The sequence below is a fragment of the Malaclemys terrapin genome, chromosome 1, assembly GCF_027887155.1.
Source record: "Malaclemys terrapin pileata isolate rMalTer1 chromosome 1, rMalTer1.hap1, whole genome shotgun sequence".
In the NCBI taxonomy this organism is placed as follows: Eukaryota; Metazoa; Chordata; order Testudines; family Emydidae; genus Malaclemys; species Malaclemys terrapin.
The window spans coordinates 83365455-83387858 of NC_071505.1; the positions used below are offsets into that span (position 1 = coordinate 83365455).

General features: G+C 45.3%; 1 protein-coding gene across 1 annotated transcript in view; it reads left to right on the forward strand.

Moving 5' to 3' along the window:
- Window positions 1-22404, forward strand: part of ELK3 (ETS transcription factor ELK3) — a 62866-nt gene that overhangs the window by 22276 nt on the left and 18186 nt on the right. The window contains exon 2 of the mRNA XM_054028496.1: window positions 7986-8194. Coding sequence (XP_053884471.1) covers window positions 7988-8194 — 207 coding nt within the window. The 5' untranslated portion in view covers window positions 7986-7987. The remainder of the gene's footprint in view (window positions 1-7985; window positions 8195-22404) is intronic.

Here is a 22404-nt window from a genome sequence, read left to right on the forward strand (position 1 = left end):
CCTGTCCGTGAGGAAATCCCCAAAAGCCGGACATGTCTGGGAAAATAGGGAGGGAGGGGTCGTGGGGCTTGAGTCCGGGCCGGAGCCGCTGGGGCTGGGGGCCGGAGCTGCTCGGCCGAGGGCCGGAGCCGTTGGGGCCGGCGGTGCTCGGCCGGAGCTGCTGGGGCCGGAGCTGCTCGGCCGGGGGCTGGCGGTGCTCGGCCGGGGGCCGGAGCCGCTGGGGCCGGAGCTGCTCGGCCGGGGGCTGGAGCCACTGGGGCTGGTGGTGCTCGGCCGGGGCCGCTGGGGTCAGGGTGGGCCGGAGCCACTCGGCCGGAGCCGAGCCGGGTGGGAGACACCGGGGCCAGAGCCTCTTGGCCTGGGCCGGCGGGCCACCGGAGGAAGCCGCTCGGCCGGGGGGGCCGGACTGGGCTGCGCCCCGCCCCAGCCCCAGCTTACCTGCTGCCTCCCTGTTTCAGGCTTCCTGCGAACATTTTGATTGGCGGGAAGCAGGGGAGGGGGAGGAGCAGGGGGGCGGAGCGTTCAGGGGAGGGGGCAGAGTTGGGGTGGGGACTTTGGGGAAGGGGCGGGGGCAGGGAAGGGGTGGAGTTGGGGCGGGGTTGGGGGCGGGGAAGGGCCCTGTGGAATGTCCTCCTTTTTTTAAATTAAAATATGGTAACCCTAGATTCTGCTTAATAGCAACCCTGTTAATAATAACGTTCTGTAAATAGGAACATTCTGCTTGGAACCGATTCGATCCAGTTGACTAGAATGTTAATTGGTCTGGATATTGGCGACAGGCATGCCAGCTATTGTCAACTTCTTGTGGAAAGCCCAGGCTACACACAGGTTCACAGGGCTGCAGCCAGGGGAGGAAGCGCTGGTACATGTGGAACCCGGGCAGGTTGCAGGCAGGGCAGCCGGGAGGCTAGACGGGGTGGCTTTCCGCAGGGTGCAGGTGGCCCATGGGGTTGCATGGTACCTCTCACTGTGCTGTCCTTGTGCTGTGTTCCACACTGGCACTGTGGGTCCGGGCATCCTAGTACCCCCGCCTCCTATAGAGAGCCTTGTCCGCAGGCAGGCTAGTGGGATTGCAGTCAGGGATGGAAGTGCATGGATGTACCAAGCCTGGGCCTTCAGTGGTCCGGAGAGTGAAGGGAGAGGTGTTGTGCAGCCGTAATGCTTCCTTCCCTGGCTGCAGCTCCACAAACCTGCCTGCGGTTGGTGCTCTGAGTGCCCCAGCGCTTCCTTCCAGGGCTGCAGCGCTGGAACGAAGCACTGGGATTTGCTGAGCACTGACTGCAGGCAGGTTTGTGGAGCTGCAGCCCCACAAGCCTTCTTTTTGCTTATTGGCAACCGCCGATTAATAGCAACTTTTGGCTTTCCACCGAGGGTTGCTGATATTTGGAATCTACTGTACTGTATCTTAGTTCTTTATGAACATTAATGAAATCATCTTTGCAGCACCCCTGAGAGGTGAAGTGCTATTATGCTCATTTTACACATGGCCACTGAGGGACAGAGACGGAAGCCAAAATTGTAACAGTGTTAACTAATTTTGTGTGACCAATCTGAACATTTGGCCTTTTTTTATAGTGTTTTATATGTTCAGCGCAGAGATCCCGTTGACTTCAGTTGCTGTTGTGAGCGCTTAGTACTTCTGCAAATCAGACACCAGGTGTCTTAAATTGGGTACCCAGAATATAAGGAATAGACACTGAATGGCCACCTGTGAATATATTGGCATATGTGACTTGCTTAGCATCACATAGCAACTTTGTGGCAGAGGCAAGGATAGAATCCATTTCTCCTGGGCACCATTCAACTGCCTTAACCATCAGACTGTCCGTTCTCTTCCTGCCATTCCCTGCCTCATTCACTACACACCTTCCAGCTTCTGCAACAAATGAAGCAGGGTCCTACAGACAACAGCTTCAGTCCACCCTATGCACTGAAAGAGGCAGGGATCCTGTGGAAAAAATAGTATGTGATCATATAATTAAAAACTGTACCATAATGCGTATGCACAAGGGGACTGAATTAAGGTTGCACCTAACTAACCTAACATTTTGGTGCTTGGCTTTGCAACATTAACATTCTTTTAATGTAGCATTTTTGGATGTAATTTCCTAAGATTAAAAAAAACAAATTGAAAAAAAAAAAAGTATCGTAGAACCATATTGAATCCCTCTCTCCCGCATATGGGTGAACAGCAGGGTTGGGATCTATAGATCACAGCACAGTTCTGTATTACTTGAGCTAATGGAGTAACAGGTAGTAGTAGAACGCAGTTATCTTTTATGTGAACCCTGGGACTAGAGGAGATGGACACCTATGCTTTGCCAGTAGATTTCACAATTATTTGCTAGACAGCAAAGGAAAGATGAGACTATTCCAGGTTCTGCAGGGGAATGTTCTCTAGGGATTGCAGACCCTTCGGACTCTGTCTCCCCCAGCCTTTCCCTGCCCTATCCCCTCCCCTGCTGCTACCCCCTGTCCTTTCCTCCTCTTCCACAGCTCCATATATTCTCCCTTAACTACGTCCTTGGAAACAGCTGACCCATTTTATTTAAAACTTAAAAAAAAAAAAAAAAATCAGCCGAGGCAGACACCCGGCATGGAAAATTTCAGCCTGTACAGTTTGTTTGTGAAAGTTACAAGCAACTGGAAACAGGGTTTTATAATGGAAACTGTTGGGCAACCTTAGCTATAATTGTCACTATCTGCACCACCTATAATACATGCTCTTGGTCAGGGCTGAAGGGTCAGGAAGGTGCTGCAACAAAACACACTTCTAAACCAGTTAAGGTCCAATTAAACTTTCCTCTGATATAGAGAAGAGGATGTAGTCCAGCTCTAAAAGCAAAGAAAGGCACATTGTATGTCTGAACTATTCTAGTAATATGACTTATGTCATCATGATTGTGAAGGTTGTGTTGGTGTTTTCAGAACCTCTTGCCCTTTTTAATTTCTTCAACTGAAATTCTGTCTTCAAGGTCTTAGCCCAGGAGATTTGTTTTACAAAAGTCTAACACAGTTTAAGCTATTTTTAATTTCCCAGAGTAAAAGAAGTTGATGATTTCAGATGCTTTTTGTCATTCCAAAGAGGCACCAGATGTAAACTAAAATTGTGCAGGATATTTCTTTATATTGTATATTATTAGTTATAAGGGAGAAACTCAAATAAAAATCAACAGAGGGTCCTGTGGCACCTTTGAGACTAACAGAAGTACTGGGAGCATAAGCTTTCGTGGGTAAGTTAACTCAGGAACCAACCCATGGAACAAACCTCGATGCCAACTCTGCCCACATATCTACACCAGCAACACCATCACTGGACCTAACCAGATCAGCTACAACATCACCGGCTCATTCACCTGCACGTCCACCAATGTTATATATGCCATCATATGCCAGCAATGCCCCTCTGCTATGTACATTGGCCAAACTGGACAGTCACTGCGCAAGAGGATAAATGGACACAAGTCAGATATCAGGAATGGCAATATACAAAAACCTGTAGGAGAACACTTCAACCTCCCTGGCCACACAATAGCAGATGTAAAGGTTGCCATCTTACAGCAAAAAAACTTCAGGACCAGACTCCAAAGAGAAACTGCTGAGCTCCAGTTCATTTGCAAATTTGACACCATCAGATCAGGATTAAACAAAGACTGTGAATGGCTATCCAACTACAGAAACAGTTTCTCCTCCCTTGGTGTTCACACCTCAACTGCTAGCAGAGCACCTCACCCTCCCTGATTGAACTAACCTCGTTATCTCCACACTGATATATACCTGCCTCTGGAGATTTCCATTACTTGCATCTGAAGAAGTGAGGTTCTTACCCACGAAAGCTTATGCTCCCAATACTTCTGTTAGTCTCAAAGGTGCCACAGGACCCGCTGTTGCTTTTTACAGATTCAGACTAACACGGCTACCCCTCTGATACTCAAATAAAAATGTATTTGTAACAATATGATTATGAGCCAGCTCCCTGTGTAATAAAATAAACACATTTTTTAACTCCAGTGGCTAGTGTATACATGTGAGAGTCAGATGAATAGAGTTACATGATTAACCAGAATGTCTTGGATAAATCCACTATGGAAGGCTAAATACTTATTTATCCAATAGATTATATCTGCTTTAAAGGCACATGATGTAACTTTAAATATCTGTATGTGTTTATACCCTTTTTCTTACCCTACATGGGATAAAAAAGGATTGATATAAAAATACATACCATTTGCATAAAAATGTATGTAACCGAATAAATACTGTGCCTTTAATTCAAAATATATCTTTTACATTTAAATTAAATACTGGTTTGTTGAAGAGAGTGGAATGGCTCCCTGTGGACCACTGTCCTCTGTCGTAGACTATATTATTGTTACATTGCACATCTGGGAGTTGCCTTTTGTGTTCAAATTGAATTTCCAAATGTAATGGATAAATGAGGCCTTTGCAGTCATAAGAACATGGATAAATTTGGAAAACCCCTTTTGGTGTGTGTGCTTTGAAATGATTTAGACCAAAGCAAGTTCCCAATTCTATTTTGCCTCCCCCCTAAAGATATTCACTAAATTCTCCAGTATCTTTAGCTGACTCAGTAAATTAACTTTGGTGAAGAATAAATTATTTATTTTTGTCATTAAATATTCTACGTGCAGAGTTTCATTTTGTTTATCATAGGACCTAGTGGATTGCTTTTCTAGTGAGTGAAAAGCAACAAACATTAATTAACACCCTGATGTATATGAGTGAAGAGGAAAACCCTAAAGATCAGTGAACTGCTTATAGGGGTACATAGAGTCTGACATGGTTGAATAGCTAGAAGCCTTGTGCCACCTTGTGGCAGTCACACCAAACAGAACTGTAGAGCCGTAAGCCTGATAAACACACTGGCCGCACCGTAGAATAATATTCGAACCTTAGTGATCTAAACCCTACTAATTTTGTTTTGGAGATAATTTCATTTGCTGGACTTAGATGTAGATAATGGATACTCCTAAAAATCCAATTAACCTGATAATACGGAGATTCTTATATCTGTATCAGATATGTGAAACAAGGTCAGAATTAAACAAGCAATTAAGCAAGTGCTAAGAAAAAATATTGAATTAGTGGCTTTCCCACTCCTGTTTCCCCCTGATTTAGGGATATCAATTAATTATCCTATTTGGATACCTAGAGCAGCAGTCACAAAAGCTTGAATGACTAGCCCTGATACTTATACCAATGGTTAGAGAGAATATTTACATGCTGACAAATTTCAAAATTACTGAAAATGAGAAAAATCTTGCTTATTCATTTTCTAGTTTAAAGGTCAATTGAAAATGAATTTTTGATTGTAAAAATAGCCTGACCTTCAATGTTAACAATCCTGAATCTTGATTTAAATGTGTGCACACATATGGCAAATCAGAATATGGACTCTCTGAAATGCCCTAGTTCTTCTGTTACTATATAAGTCAGGGGTCGGCAACCTTTCAGAAGCGGTGTGCCGACTCTTCATTTATTCACTCTAATTTAAGGTTTTGCATGCCAGTAATACATTTTAACATTTTTAGAAGGTCTCTTTCTATAAGTCTATAATATATAACTAAACTATTGTTGTATGTAAAATAAATACGATTTTTAAAATGTTTAAGAAGCTTCATTTAAAATTAAATTAAAATGCAGAGCCCCTTGGTCCGGTGGCCAGGACCCGGGCAATGTGAGTGCCACTGAAAATCAGCTCACGTGCCTTTGGCATGTGTGCCATAGGTTGCCTACCCCTGATATAAGCAATAGAAGACAGGGTCTTATAAGAGGAAGTGACTGTCTACACAAGGACACCCACAAAAATTAATATGTATTAATTGAAGGTGTGAATTTGAAGTGGATTAGTTAAACTGTATTTAATCCCTGCATGATGCTTTTATTCAAAATTAAAGTGGCATAATTCAGTTTACTTTAACTCACTTTGAAAGTGATTTAAGGCCACTTTAATTCTGGGATGTAATAGCAGGTGTGTTGTAAGTAAGACAGTAGATGTAATTTTTCTGCTCTACTTCATGCTGATTAGTATTGTGTCCAGTTCTGGGTGCCACATTTCAGGAAAGATGTGGACAAATTGGAGAAAGTCCAGAGAAGAGCAACAAAAATGATTAAAGGTCTAGAAAACATGACCTGTGAGGGAAGATTGAAAAAATTGAGTACTGTTTTCAAGTACATAAAAGGTTGTTACAAGGAGGAGGGAGAAGAATCGTTCTTAACCTCTGAGGATAGGACAAGAAGCAATGGGCTTAAATTACAGCAAGGGAGGTCTAGGTTGGACATTAGGAAAAACTTCCTAACTGTCAGAGTGGTTAAACACTGGAATAAATTGCCTAGGGAGGTTGTGGAATCTCCATCATTGGAGATTTTTATGAGCAGGTTAGACAAACACTTGTCAGGAATGGTCTAGATCAGGGTTTCTCAAGCTCTTTCTGAGCCTCCCCCCCCCCCCCCCCCACATGCTATAAAAACTCCACGGCCCACCTGTGCCACAACAACTGTTTTTCTCCATATAAAAGCCAGGGCCATCATTAAGGGCTAGGAAGCAGGGCAATGCCTGGGGGCCTACGCCACAGGTGAAACTGCAAAGCTAAATTGCTCAGGCTTCAGCTTCAACCCCGGGTGTTGGGGCTCAAGGCCACGGGCTGTGAGTCTAATGCCAGCCATGCTTGATGGACCCCCTGAAACCTGCTTGAGAACCACTGGTCTAGATAATACTTAGTCCTACCATGAGTGCAGGGGCCTGGACTAGATAACCTCTCGAGGTCCCTTCCAGTCCTGTGATTCTATGAATGAGGGTATTCAGACGGAAGTTTAATGTGGTTTAATTAATCCACTTCAAATTTGCATTTTTAGTTAATTTGGATTATTTTTTCTGGATGTTCCTGCATAGACAAGCCCTCAGCCCCTTTTGAAAATTTTACCCTATGCCTAAATCACTTTTTAAATGGGATTTACTCTTCCAACTGACTTAGGGCACTTTTGAAATTTTTCTCCTAGCTGCCAGCTCCATCTGCGAAACTGAAGGGCAAAATACTTCTTACGTAACTGATGGAATGTTTAAGGTGAATCACTTTGGGGGAATTATTTTACACTTCCCAAGTGTGCTAGGCTCCTTACATTGCCGATAAAATGGTCCCTGCTCCAAAGAGCTGACAGTCCATTGCAGACATGACGCAACAAAGGAGGTGACAAAGCAGCAGAGAAAGAGGATTGGTGAGGAAGGAGAGGGATTACAGCAATATGATTACGCAGTCACTATGGTAAGGCAGGTCACCTCACAGCGGCATGTATGTTTAGTTAAATTAATAGAAAAATGAATTTAATTCCTGACTCCCTTCTTGTGGTCCTTGCAGTATCAGGAGGTTTTCCTGAAGAGAGGGTAGTACCCTGGGAGTGAATTCTGAGAGCAGGAACCAGCATAGAGATGGAAAAGCAGGTTGATGTAGTATCAAGACTGGAGTCATTAGTGGAGGAGAGGTTACAGTGATTCAGTGAGATTATGTAGGCAGAGGCAGTTATGGAGGGCATTGTAAATGAGGCTAAGTTTAAACATGATGCAGTGGATATGGGCCATGTTTCGTATGGACTATAAAGGAGCAATGTGGGAACAAGGAGGCCAGAGGGTGGTGGCTGATGCAGGAATTGAAATGGGAAGTGCTAAGGGCCTGGAAATGACACTGTGTTTATGTGAAGCACATGCAGAGTGTTTGACTTTCCCTTTACTCTGGTGTGTATGTTTTAGCGAAAAAGAATGTTACAACTAGAACTACGACATGGGAGTCCCAGGCTTCTGTAGTTTTGTGCTTAGAATTATTTTTTAGTGCCTTGCACCTTCCTTTGCCAAACTGTTTTTTAGCTATGTAGAATGAATCCTACATGAAGATTAGGGTTGAGATGAACCTGGAGCCTAAATCTGTGCTACTGAATGCCTTTCACACAGTGTTGTCTTTTGTCCATTGTAGGTATGGAGAGTGCAATCACACTGTGGCAGTTCCTATTGCAATTGCTGCTGGATCAGAAACACGAGCACCTGATCTGTTGGACATCCAACGATGGGGAATTCAAGCTACTCAAAGCAGAAGAGGTGGCCAAGCTGTGGGGACTCAGAAAAAACAAAACTAATATGAATTATGACAAGCTAAGCAGAGCTCTCCGATACTATTATGACAAGGTAACGGTTATTATTCTGAAGCAGATTAAGTAAATAGAAGCAAAACGGTATAGACTAAATTGAGAGATGCAAATAATATTTTGCCTTTATGTAGATGCTTTCATTCTTAAAGATCCCAAAACAAACTTTATAAAAAGAGCACCATTGCAGGCAGCCACCTCTGGGTGGAGTGACAACTAATTGGCACTCAGTAAACCACTGCACAATACTGGAGTGAGGGGGGAGGAGAAATTTTGGCCAACACCCTCTATAACTGTTGACGACAATAAAATGGCTGTTTATTATAAAGAGAGACTGGTTATCACAGCATATTTAGGATTTTCTCCAGGGAAGATCAGTTGTAGAGCGTAGCAATGCTGTAATTATGACAGTTATAATAGTGGCTTCACTGCCAGGCTAACTTTAAAAATGGTGAATGAACACACACACACACACACTTTAAACATTGAGGTTCAGATTTTCAAAGCCAACTAAGGGACACACGTGATTGAGACACACAGGAGGTTTTTGGCCAATAATTTGGTAGTCTGACCTTATAATTTCTACAAAACGTTTTGAGTTTAAGAAATGTCAGTGACAGTGTGCAGTAAATGGCAAGTCATTAAGGGCATATATTGACCATTGAAATCAATGAGGGGAGGGCGTCTTTCAATTCATTTCATAGATTGGGCCCTAATTCCTTTGGTTTGCAATGCAGTGAACATTAATCTCTTGAAACACGTTTAGAATGCCTGTGGCTATGCAACAGTACTGCACAGGAGTTTCATTGTAACTGATCACTAGTTAATGCCCACTTTTTCTTAAGTAGTATTTAAATTTTATGTAAAATCATCTTGTGAAACTCTGTGTTGATTTAAGTAATAGGCTAGATTACATGTTGAGTGTAATTTGGTTAGAAAACAGACATAAGTGGTAAAGTACTGCAACATGCACCAAGCTGACATTTTTACGGATGTGCAGAACAAGTGTAACTTACAACAAGAAAAGCAACTAACAGCAAGGTGCATTATTATTGTTGTTATTATTTGTATTGTGTAACACCTGGGAGCCCCAGTCATGGACCAGGAGCCCATTGTGCTATGCACTGTACAAACACAGAACAAAAAGACAGAGCCTTGTCTAAGATAAAACGTGTGTGAGCAGGTGGTGGTCTCACCCCATTCCAGGTAAAGCCTGCACAAGCTGCAGACTGTGAAACTTACTCCCATTCCCGGTGTTACCTTTATTGATCTCCCACATCATAATGACAGAGCATGAACCTCAGCCCAAGCTTCCTGCTCAAAATCTAGCTGTTCCTAGGGTTTCTTGCACGTTCTCGCTATCTCTGCCTCTCATTCACTCTGACCAGAGGGTCATATCCACCTCTCTTATATTCTGGTAGAAGTAACCATATAAAATAAGTCAGCAGAATTTACACTGAACTGATAACAGGGTGGGTTAACAGAAGCATAGGGGTCAACTCCCTGGGTGATCTGGGGCTGGAGCACCCACGAGAAAAAAATAGTGGAGGCTCAGCACCCATTGGTGGCCCCGCTGATGAGCTCTTCCCCCTCCCTCCCTCCCAGCGCCTGCTGTGGATCAGTTGTTCAGCAGCGGGCAGGAGGCGCTGGGGATGGGAGGGGGCAGAGCAAGGGCGGGGGCAAAATGGGGCAGAAAGAGGTGGGGCGGGGGCAGAGCGGGGGCAGGGCCTGGGGTGGAGCCTGTGAACAGAAGAGCTTTGCATCCATTTGCAGAATCTCAGAACCTGTCATTCTAGTATGACTATAGCTTTTCTAGCTTTACATATCATGCTTTTCCTGCTGTTCCCCCATCACATATGAAATTATGCACCATCTAAATGGCAAATTGATCCAAGTTATGACATACTCCATGCACTCACTCATATGTGCGTACTTACCAACTTACGTCATTTACCTCCCTGCTGAATTTGAGCCAAAGATTTCTATGGATGTGGCATCCACTTACATACGACTTAGATTTTGACCCTTGTATCTGTGCTGGAAATTCAGTGATCTTATAGAGTATAATACCTTCCAGTTGACAGCTGGTATGTATTTATGCTATTCTGTAGCGTATGTCAACATCCCCAGAGGTCAGCTTCACACAGAGAATGTAGGCATAGATTTGGCCCAGTGTTCTCACTGCTGATAATGTGCCAAAATACCTGCTGAGTAGCTGGGTAAAGATGTTGTTCAACCACTCTGTCAAAATGAAATCCTAAATAGAAACATCTTGGATATTGTTACTTGGAGTTATTTAGAGCTTTTAAGTCAGATAGGCACATTTTTAGCCTGATTTTAAGGAGTTCTGAGCACTCACCAACTCAGATAAGGTCAACAGGAGATAAAGATGTTCAGTACCTCTGAAAACCAGGCCACATGAGTATATTGGGAAGGTCATAAGGTCACCATTGGGGTAAACAGTGCTACAGCAAGTACTTTATTGGCCTTTCAGTTGGTGTCCAGTCTAGTCATCCACTTTCCTGGGCTAAGTAAGATGTGGCAGCAGTAGAATAAAGTATGCGGAGATGAAGAGAACAGAGGGTAACAGAATTTGTATTTGATAAACTGAGTATAGCAGAGGGATGAATGCTTGAGGGGAACTCTCCTATGTGACGAGATACTAGAAAGACAAATTACCGGAGGACTTATTGCACAGCACAATGCTGGAGGCATTAAAATATCTAGTACAATTCCCCTATCTGGAAGTTAGACTACTGTTTTTCCAGCTACTCTTGGATTACTATTAATTGTATTATTTCAGGATCACTATTCTTTATATGACTAAATTCTTGATTTTTTACAGTGGGCTCATATTTATTATTCTTATTGTTTCCTACAATGTTTGCAAAACCAGGGTGTAGTAGGGTCGCGCCGGGGCTCTACCCTCCAAGACGGAGGAGTGCCACACAGGCTCACTATAGTGCAGACAGTCAAAGCTCAGGTCCCTTTATGCAGGGGTTGAGCAGCCCGCAGTTCAGGGAGCTCAGGCCCTTAGGCAGGGGCTGAGTGCTAATCAGCAGTTTAAGCAGGCCCCGGCCCTGGATCAGGGTGGGGCACAAACAGTCACAGCTCAGGCCCTTGGATGCAGGGGCTGAGCAAACAAGCAGTTAAGGAGCTCAGGCCCTCTGGTGCAGGGGCTGAGCAGACAACCAGTTGGGGTAAGCCCAGGGTCCTACACCTGAGTGTTGGGTGAGGGGGAAGCCTGCCACCCGTGAGTGGGGGTGGCAGGGGGGGACGCAGGCACACCCACTCCACTGCGTCCCAGCCCAGGGCCCTAGCAGCGGTTACTGCCGCTGCTGGTCAGTGGGGTATCCTGACCGAAACACACTGACATCGGCTCACAGGCCTCTGCAGCCTGACCGGGGTTGGCTACCCCCGGGCTACTTCCATGTTCCCCCTCGGGGCCTACCTCGTTGGCGATGCCGGGTTCGGGCCAGTCCAGCAGCATCGGTTCCTCTGGTGCGGGGCTTGGGGGCCGGGCCGGCAGCTCTCCCCCAGGGTAGCTGGCACGGGGCAGGCTTGGCCAGTCCTCCTCGGGGTAGCGGGTCCGGGGCAGGCTTGGCCAGTTCTCCTCGGGGTACCTGGCGAGAGGTAGGCTCGACCGGCGCAGGGGGGGGGTAGCAGGCGGCCTGCGGCTGTCTCCCAAGCGGGAGCTCGGCCCAGGACGTCTGCTCTCTCTGGCGGTCTGGGCCTCACTGAGCTCTGCCGGCGGGCTTTTATACTTCCGGGTCGGGGCCGTGACCTCGGAGGGGCGGGCCCCGGACCCGGTGGCTCCACCCACGCTGGGGTTGGAGGAAGCTCGGCCCTATCGGAGACGGAGAGGTGCCACACCGGCTCACTACGCAGGGTTAATGCTAATTTTAATTTTTTTTTTTACAACAAGTATAGTTATGCTTATTGGTCTGTTCTCATCTTGATTTTCAGGAGCTAAATGAGATGAGATTATACCTTGCAGTGACTAACACTAAAATTTAGCATGATTATGGCAGGTTTGCCTGTTACACGTGGCAGGGTAAATCAGACTAATTTATTGCCGAATTGAGCTCAAAGTATGTTGTCCTTTATTATTTGTGTTACCTTAACCCCCAGGGATTCCCCCTTGTGTTAGGTGCTGTGCAAGCAGAGTTAACAAAACATCCAAAAATCCAGTCACTGGACGTGAAATCAAATTTTTTTCTATGTATTGAACAGGATTTGGTAGATTGATATTTTTGTTGTTGCTTAAACAAGAACTCTGAAGGAGTTCTCCTTCTAACAGGCTGTGAAACATCTTCAGTGTAGGATTCTAAAGCCATAACTACTATGATAAAAAGATGTTAGGATTTCAATGAGAAGAAGTCAGGGCCATTTAAGTTTTCTCTCCTTAAGACCTTTTGAAGGCGGCTTGGAAAGCACAAAAGGATTAACAGAAGGATATTCTATTGTAGACGGATATGATTTTCTAACCACTCAGCATGGTGAATTCTCCCTCACTAAGTACTAAAGGCTCCTGCTCAGCATGGGGAAATTCACATCATTATCTGACTCCAGCCTCTCAGTTTATAAACTTGACTAGGATCAATGCACACAGAGTGCCTGCTGGTGAGTGAACCATTTGAGCCTGGCTTCTGCCGAATAAAGCCATTAGTTTAATACAGTAAGTGGCTGAATTTATGCTGTTTGAATATAAGAGACAAATCATTTCTTCTTGGTAATGCTCTCTCTCCAAATCCTTTTTTCTCCAAGTGAGTGAAATATAATGCCCCTTTATGTGACAGTGCCCCTTCACTTGCATCCCTTCCCCTCTTGTGCGTCTTTCTTCATGACATTTGAAGTTGTCATATTTTCAGTCAATCCATCCTCCCTTTGTTGCTTGCTGTCTGCTATATATTTTCTCTTTCCAAACGCTTTAACTCAGCACCTCCAGGAGGACTGTGTGTACCTCCTATGTGCCTCTTCCAAGATGCTGATATAGTGATGCCTCCTCCCCATGTGTCAGCAGCAGGGTTTGAACCCCAGACCAAAACCATGGGCTACTGCTATTTAAATTAAAGGAGTGACTCTACTGGCTGGTAGCAGCAGAGAGACTTCTCTCTGTGGGCTAGCCAGAGGTTAGCAGGTGATATGTCCGTGTTTTGTTACGCTCATTCAGAAGCAATGGGGAAAGGTAGATTGCTGGCAGGGAGCAGAAGAGGCAGGGTAGCCTGCTGCAGAGTTTGAAGAACCAGTAATTCTGGATAAGCAATTTCAGTTTTTCAGGGGACAATGAAAGGTCAGTAAGTAATGGATTAAATGTTAACGAACCAGGGGAGGGCCAAGTACCAAACACCTTTTCTCCTCATATTTACTCTGGCTGGGAGGGAGCCATACTAAGCAGATTGCACTTCTCCCCCCGACTGGGGCTGATTTGTTGGATAAATTGATGGAAGTTAGTGCTTTTGTTGGTGTCTTAGCGGCTGCTGTGTGCTCTGTGACTCTGCTCCGTACTCATACCCAATACCAGCTCGAGCACTGGATCTGCTGTGGTGCCATGGCTGGGGAGTGGCTGCAGGAGGGTTCAGAGTGGGAGCTGCTGGGCATAATCTGCAGGGCTTGAGGCTGGCATCCCTTTATCTGGAGGGGCTTTTCAGTATCTGCCCACTGTCAACCCTGCTGGTCCTGCAAACTAGGGTGGGGAGAGAATGCACGTGCTCCGCAACTTGTGACAAAAGCCACCAGCCATTTAGATAGGAGGCTAGCACGTGAGGATGGATTTTTCTGTCTTTGGGCAACTTCCACCCCCACACAGCTAATGTTAACAGCATTAACCAAGCTAGTGCTACATGGTGTATTTTTAAAATTGGTCGTCACAAGGAAGTGAAGACCACTCACTAATGAAGGCAGTTTTATTGGCTCAGTCATTTTGCTTGGGGGGAAGGAGGGGGGAACAACACTGGTGTCTTAAAATTCATCAAATGATTCATCTGAGTTTAAATGTGAATTAATTCCAGTATTTGAGAAAAAAAAATACAATTGACAGCAATTTCATCAGCCATGACTTTGAGAGTAACCATGATGTGCTGTTAAGGGCTGCAGCTGGAATTGTATAAAAATCCACATACAGAACAGTTCAGGAGAAGTGTGTTGTGGATTGTATTGTTTGTCATTTGATTTCCCAGTTATAGTTGCTAAATATGCATTGATAATCTATTGACTTCCTGGTTCCTCTTTAGAACTTGTGGGAGCAGGTTCACTGGATTTCTTTTTAAATTTTGGAGTTTCAAATTAAAGTCTTGTCTCCTATCATCCAAACAAAACACCAGCAGAAAAGGAACGGCTAAAGAAGGGCACTGTGTACTCACCCTTCATGCAGATCTGACAGGATGTTCCTGCTTTTACACATTTTTGCCTGTCAGAAACATCAGCTATTACTTTTATGCATGTGAAAACCTCCATGTATTGGCAAATTTAAATCCTTTTCCCTTTGGCATTTTGGATTAGCTCTTGAGGCCGACGTTCCCTTCTGCAGTTTGCACAGCATTGCTCCGACTCTCTCTGGTCTGCGGCTCCTTTCATGCTCCAGGACCCACAGCATCTCCTTTGTGACTTAGCCCTCCAGCTAGGTCACTTAGTGTTCCCCCTTTTGGGGTACCAAAGTCTCTCTCTACAGTCTTCCAGCTCACTGCTCTGCCAGTCTATGCCATGTCCTAGGTGGCTTGTAGGGGAACCTCGGCCCACCCACTACTCCAGTACCTTCAGCCCAGCAGTTGTGGGCTTTCCTCTCTCTGTCCACACTGCTCCTTCCCTGGATGGCATCCTGCTCTCTGGTTCCCCTTCTCTCTCTGGGTGTACCAGTTCCAAACCCTCCTCCCTCTTTCCAGGGAGTGACTGCAGCCTGCACGTTCTGCAGCCTCCAAACACTGCTTCCTTTTTTCAGGGAGTTACTGCCCTTTCCCAGCAGCAGCCTCCTTCTGTTGCCAGCTTCCTGGCTTTATAGGCCCCGCCCGTTCCTGCTTATCTGAGCCTGCTTTCAATTAGCTCCCTGCTCCTTGGTTCCTCCTCTAAGTGCAGCCTGAGGATTAATTGGCCTACCTGGCCATCTTAACCCCCATCGGTCCTGTGTGCAGTGAATACCCCATCACACCAGGGAAAATTCTGTTTTTCTGACCATGTTAAAAAATTCAGGTGACTTTGAACAGTGGTTGGGCCCCTGTACTTTGGAGCAGGGACATGAAATGTGGTAAGGGATTGGCCTTTGTGGCAGGGATCTGCCTTTTGCCACCTCTGTGAAAATCTCCCCAAATTTGGACAAGTTGTAAGCCTCTGAAAAATTGCAGTTCACACTTGCTCAGTAGAGATCTGTGGGTATGTCTACACCTAAACCCTTCCAGTGGCATAGTTGCTGCACTTCAATGTAGATAATACCTACACTCCCATTGGTGTAGGTAATCCACTAGCACTGCCCACGCTGGGGGTCAGGTCAGTATAACTATGTCTCTCAGGATATTTCACCTCGGTGAGCGACAGAGCTATACCATGTAAGTTCCCAGTATAGACCAGCCTTATGTCTTTTAGCAACTAAAATCTCTGAAGTTTCCATCCTCACTAAGCATGCTCCATCCCTTCCCAGTTTCTACAAGTGACTCAACTACACACGCAACATCCCCATAGAGAAACTGAGCATGCTCCCTTCAGAAAAGGAGAGTATTAAGGAAAGATTTGAAGGAGGATACTGAGGTAGCTCCGCAGATGTTTACCAAAAAGTTCCTCCCAAATGTGAGGGACAGCTTGGGAGAAAGCTTGTTTGAACATTTAAAAGCAAGCAATGGAGACTGGTATCACAGGCTGATCAAAGACAGAAGCTGAGGTTTTGAAGTGAATGAGATATGATAATGTGGGGACAGGCAGTGAAAGCACGTGAAGAGTGAAGACAAGTAGTTTATGTATGATGCAAAAGAGAAGGAGAGCCAGCGGAGGGATGCCAGGAGGGTGACATGGTCAAAGCGGCAGGCTAGGAAAATGATCTTTGCAGCAGCATTCTGAATGGATATCTGGGACAAGATTACATTGGTCCAGGCCAGAGAAAAGGATGTTGCAGTAATCAAGATGAGGAGATCCTGGACAAGAGTTTTAGCTGTGTGGATGCATAGGAAAGGCTGTATCTTACAGATGCTGTGTAGAAAGAATTGGCAATATTTAGACACAGCCTGGAGATGAGGGCCTAGAGAGAGGTCTGATTTGAAGATGACACCCTGGTTATGGGCCTGAGTAACAGGCAGGATGGTGGGTTTGTCCACAGTGATTGAGAAAGACTGTAGCCGGGAGGGCTTGGGGGAGGATATTCAGAGTGCTGTTTTAGTCATGTTGAGCTTGACCTAACAACTAGACATCCGTGAGGCGATGTCAGAGAGACAGGCTCAGATTTTAGCCTGGACAGAAGGAGACAGGTCTGGAGAAGAGAGGTAGCTATGTGAGTCAGCATAGATATGGTAGCTGAATTTCTGTTTGCAGGCGAGATTAGCCACAGATAAGATGGAGAAGATAAGGTACCCAATGAGAGAGTCTATAAACCCTGTACCAGCCTAGAAGGGGTTAAGGAGCTGCTCTGGGCTGGAGTAGCCCCAACCTGCTGCACCTGCAAGTCATGCCAGGAATGGAGGAGGGGTTTACAAGCGTGACACTCAGCTCAGTAAAAGCAGCTGTGAGAGGGGAGCTGATTGCTGAGCTTCCCAACTCCCAGGAAGAGGCCTGGTAGCAAGCAGAGTCCACACCCTGGCCTAAAAGGAATGTGGCTGAAGAGGGGAGGCTGTCTCCTATAATTTTTGCTTTGAGTTGGACTGTGGCCCACCCGGGGCCCCGCTGAAGGAAGAGAGGCCAATGTCTTGGCTGGGACAGCCTGTGTGTTTCTTTTTCTTTCTCTCTTTTCTTTTGCGGCTACTGAGCTGTTTGTGTATTCCCCAGAACTCTGAAAGGGAGAGAAGTATCCAGAAGGGCTCAGCCTACGGCCTGAGAACCCATCACTGCCAGAGTGCTACAGAGCATCCCACTGGAGTAACTGGACCTGAGAGAGTGCACAGCCCCAGCAACACTCCAAGAGGGTGCTGTGTTAGGAGCAGGTCCTTGACAAATCCCTACAGAAAACTGAAGAGGGGTGGATGAGGAGGATCCTTTGAAGGACACTATGAAGGAGTGAGGTAGGAGAAGCAGGAAGAGAACCAGGAGAGGACAGAGTTCCATGGAAGCCAAGGGAGGACAAGATTTCAAGAAGAGGAGAATGGTTGATTGTATTGAAGGCAGCTGACAGGTTAAGAAGGATGAGGATGGAGTCCTGGTTAGGAAGAGGTCATGAGCGATTTTGATTTCAGTTGAGTGCAGGGGGTGGAAGCAGAATAGGAGTGGGTCTAGGATGATGATGATTTGTATTACCGTAGTGCTTGGGAGCTCACTTCGTGGACCAGGGCCCCATTGTGCTAGAGGCTGTGCAAACAGAACAAAAAGAGGGATTGAATTGAAGGAGGGAAATGCCTGACAGGGATTGCGTTCAGTGAGCTTAGAGGTAAAAGGGATACAGGAGAGAGGCAATAGTTGGAAAGGCCAATTGGCTCAAGGATGGCTTTTTTTAAAAATACGAGAGACTAAAACATGCTTGTATTGTGAGGAGAAAGAGCCAGAGGAGAGCGAGAGGTTACGGAGAAGAGTAAAGTAGGGGATGCGAGGGGGCGCAAGGGAGATCAGTAGATGGGATGGGGCCATTGGGGCAAGTGGAGGAGTTAGTGGAGGAAAGCAGGTGAGAAACTTCTGCATCTGTGACAGGGGAGGAAGAGGGTTGTAGGAGGAGAGGGGGGAAGGTCACTTGGAATTTCTCTTGGAAGAAATTAGCAAGAACCTGTGCAGAGAAAGCAGTGGAGGCAGAAGGGGAGGGCTTGAGGAGTGAGTCAGAGGTAGTGAAAGGGGACTGTGATGGTGGATGTGGGAGTCAATTAAGTTGTAGAATTATAATTGGTTAGCTAGGAAGATGCTAGAACTGAAGGAGGAGAGAACCAATTTGTAGTGGAGGAAGTCAGCCAGGTTACAGGAGTTCCACCAGAGTTGCACTACATCATGAGAGCAGAAGCGGAGGAAGCGAATATTTGGGGTGGGGAGCCAGGGCTGGAGGTTGGCAGGGCCTATCTGGCTATGGGAGAGCAGCAAAAGAGTCTAGGAGAGGGATGTATGGAGAGAATCAACAACTGTATCAATGGAAGAGAGGGCTGAGCTCAGAGCAGACAAGATGTCATAGACATTGATGGACTGCAAGTCACAGAAAGGGTGAGTGACAAGGTGTGAGAGCAGTGGCTCATGGGGTATGTAGAAAGAGGCCAGATGATGGTCAAAGAGGGGGAACTCAGCAGAAGAGAGCTCAGAAAAAGAACAGTGCGGGGTGAAGAGCAAGTCAAGCGAACGGCTCTGTTGGTGTGTGGGAGAGTTGAATCACAGAATCATAGAATATCAGGGTTGGAAGGGACTCAGGAGGTCATCTAGTCCAACCCCCTGCTCAAAGCAGGACCAATCCCCAGACAGATTTTTGCCCCAATGAGCAAAATGCCCTAAATGGCCCCCTCAAGGATTGAACTCACAACCCTGGGTTTAGCAGGCCAATCCTCAAACCACTGAGCTATCCCTCCCCCAATGAGGACTAGGGCTGCAGGTGGAATGAAGAGGTGATGACATGGAAAACATTCAGCTAGGGTTCAGATGGGGGTTGAAGTCACCAAGAATGAGTGTGGGAGATTGTGAGGAGAGGAAGAGAGAGAGATCCAGTAGTTGAGATCAGAGAGGAAGGCTGATGGGAGGAGTTAGGTGGAGAGTAGATCATAGCAGCATGGAGTGGGAAAGGAGAGAAGAGTCAGGTGCAGTGCTGTTCAGAAGAAGAGAAAGATTGGGAAGGGGGAGGTGGGAGAGAGAGACAGTGGCAGGAATGGGAGAGGAGAAACCCAACACCCTCCCCATGGTCTGATCCAGGGTGGGGAGTGAGAGAGAAGGAGAGGCCTCCCTAAGAGAGGGCAGCTGTAGAGGCAGTGTCAGATGAAGGAATCCAGGTCTCTGTGAGAGCCAGGAGCTGAAGGGAGCGAGGTAGGAAGAGGCTGTGGATGGCTGTGATTTTTTTTTTTTTTTTTTTTTTTTTTTTTAAAGAAATGGGAGTGGGTCTTCCAGACACAGCAAGAGAAGGGGGGAGGAAGGAAGGGGGCTGATAGAATCACAGAAATATATGGGAGGAGGTAGCTCAAGAGATCATCCAGTCCCTCCCCCCCATGCTTAGGCAGGATTAAATATATGAACAGATACCCATACTCATACCTAGTGTGCCTATAGCCATCTGCAATCGATTGCTTTATACTAAGATAGTGAGTTCTTTTGGGCAGGGGCTGTGTGCGGTCCCAGGTCCCGTGATAACACAAAGTGGAAAAAGTAAATAACTGGAACCAGGATATCTTTCCAAAGCAGAAAATTCTTTCCCAGCATTGCTTTACCTCATATTTAAAACAACTAATGATCACTACATGTGCACAGACAGGCCTTGTGTAACATAATACATTTTACCATTGATTTTAGGACAACCAACTGCACAGTTATGCATCTTCCTCTGATAGTCCGTAGTTCTGAGGGGAGGGCACAGAGAGGAAGGTTAGTGTTGTGCAAAGAATGTTGTGGGGAGGTACCTTCTTACTACTACTGTTTCTGGGGCTGGCACGGGCACTTCTGCTGCTAATGCTAAATTGGGACTCTGCTAGAATCAGCAAGCAGCTCTTTTTGTCAAAACTCAGTTAAGTATCTTCATCATCAAATGGAATAGCTGTTGAATGTTTGGATTGCCGCACAGGGTGGCTTGTTAGCTGGAGGTAATAGCAGCAATAAAGCAAATACCCCAGATTCCAATCTCACTCACATCCATGACTGCAACCATTGTCTTAAATTATTCATGCAAGATTTCTTGACAGTGAAAAGTTGAGTGAGGTCAGTGTTACGCATGACACACATTTGCTTCCAAGTTTTGTCTAAATCCAGCTAAGTAAAAATCTTCCACTTCGTCAGCTCATTCCAAAGATACAATCAGAACGAATTTTATCTGCTAAAGAATTCAACATTAAAAAAAAAAGTAATAAAATACAATGTGACAAACATACTCACACACCTAGCTGCATACCCAGCATACGCACACTCTAATAATATTCTGGTGCAGAAAGCAGTAGTCAGTGAATCATAATTTACAATAGCAGTGTTCTTCATTCTGATCAAAGGATGGTGCTGGAACACTTCTTATCATTTAAGGTTTCAAATTACAGAAGTTACTGCTGAACAATTCTCTGTACTCATCCGTTAGAATGAAAACAAACAAAATGAGGGAAAAATCCAGACGTCAATCAAACCAATATTCACATCAAAACGGTTTGTACATTTGCTCCCAGGGGAAAAAAACCTGCTATCTATAGGGGTAAACTCCAGATACTAGCAGCTATCAGGATGGACAGACAGCTCTCATCGATCACTTTAGGTCTTTCTACAGTAGAATCCCAGCTACATTAGGGAACCCACAACTTGGTTGTGTCCTAACCATATCATAAAGTGGTTTAGTTTTGCCTGCATAGACTAAACCAAATCAAATTATGACCACATTAAAAGAACTATGCTAACAAGGTTCCCTTCTCTTGCTTAGTATACGATTTTGTCTGGTATGCACAGGAAAACTCAAACCATGTTATAACATGGTGAGGGTGCAGTCATGTTTTAACAGAGTTCCCTAACGTGGTTGGAATTCTAGCACAAAGTCATGGACAGACATAGATCTTCTTAGCTCTAGTCATCCAAAAATCTCAACCCACTTTACAAAGCTGGGTAACCGTTATATAATCCCTAATTTGCAGCTGAGGAAAGAGGAGCACCAAGAGGCCGAGTGATTTGATGGAAGCCACTCAAGAAGCCAGTTGCAGACCTGCCACTAGAACTCTGGTGTCCCAGCTCCCAGACCATGCTCTGAACACTAGAGAGATTGCTGTCTCCTGATAAGGCCAATAGACAGTTCATAAATTGAGGAAGTGGAGGCACTGAAGCTGTCATTGGACCTGTTTTCTACTCCTCCAACTACACTAACACAACAGTTACTCCTATTCATACTGCACCCTCTCTAGCACTAACCCACCCTGATGGCTAGGTCAGCAGATGTGAATAAAAGCAAGTTTTCTCTCTGAGGTAATTTATCCGAAATTTAAACAGAAGATGAGGCAAGTGCATGTGATTGCTCTTCTGATATCATGGTGAACAGTTACCTAACTCAGCAGAAGCAGACATTAGCACAAAGGCAGCCGCCTTTGCCATCTGATATTGAAAGAAAACCATTTGGCTAGCGCTTGTAGCCAAGGCTGATAATCTCCTTGCCGCCCATCTTTCAGAGTCTGGTCTGATATACCTTTCATATTTCTGGAAGGGACATAGCCAGTGACAAACAAACAAGGAAACCTGAAGGTGAAGAAAAGCTAAGGTTAATCTGCGCATTTCTGGCTACAGATATGACAATGGTGTTTCAGAAATGGCTAATTAATTTGCATTCTTATTTTCCCTGACACTATGATAGTGGGTTTTTAGGCTGAGCATTTCAAAGCAGCATCCAAAATGTTTGAGGAGTATGTGAACTCAACCTTTTAAGCTCTGCCCATCATTAATTATTAGGACTTCGTTGCAGGCTCATGCAGATTAGAAAGCTGCACTGAAAGGGCCCTGTATTAAAACAATTCTATCTTGAATAATAGCAAAAGAAGCATAAAAATCACCAGCCCCTTCAATGGCTGTTTATAGAAATGTTTCCCTGTTTCAAGCTTGCTCCACTGTAAAGTGCCTCTCAACTTTATTTAATCTTTTTGTGCTGGGAGTCCGTTTCCAAGCACAACATCCATTGCCAATTCTAAATGCAACAAACCCTTAGGAGCCAAAAGTAGATGTTTTTAAATTAAAATGTTGGGGGGGGAAAGTAGTTATATTCTGGGAATAGTCTTGAGTTTTATATTTTTTTTTAAGTAATTCAAAAATTTAGTATGAGGTGTAAAACTGAGTCAGAGTGAAGTAAAACTGAGAACGATGTTTCAGCTACATCAGAGCAGACAAAAACATAAACCAAGTCCTAAAATGAAGCCAGGAGAATCAACACACACATGCATTTAGATTCCAAATATCTTCTGAACTTCTTTGTGTAATCATCTTCATCTATGTAGACAGATT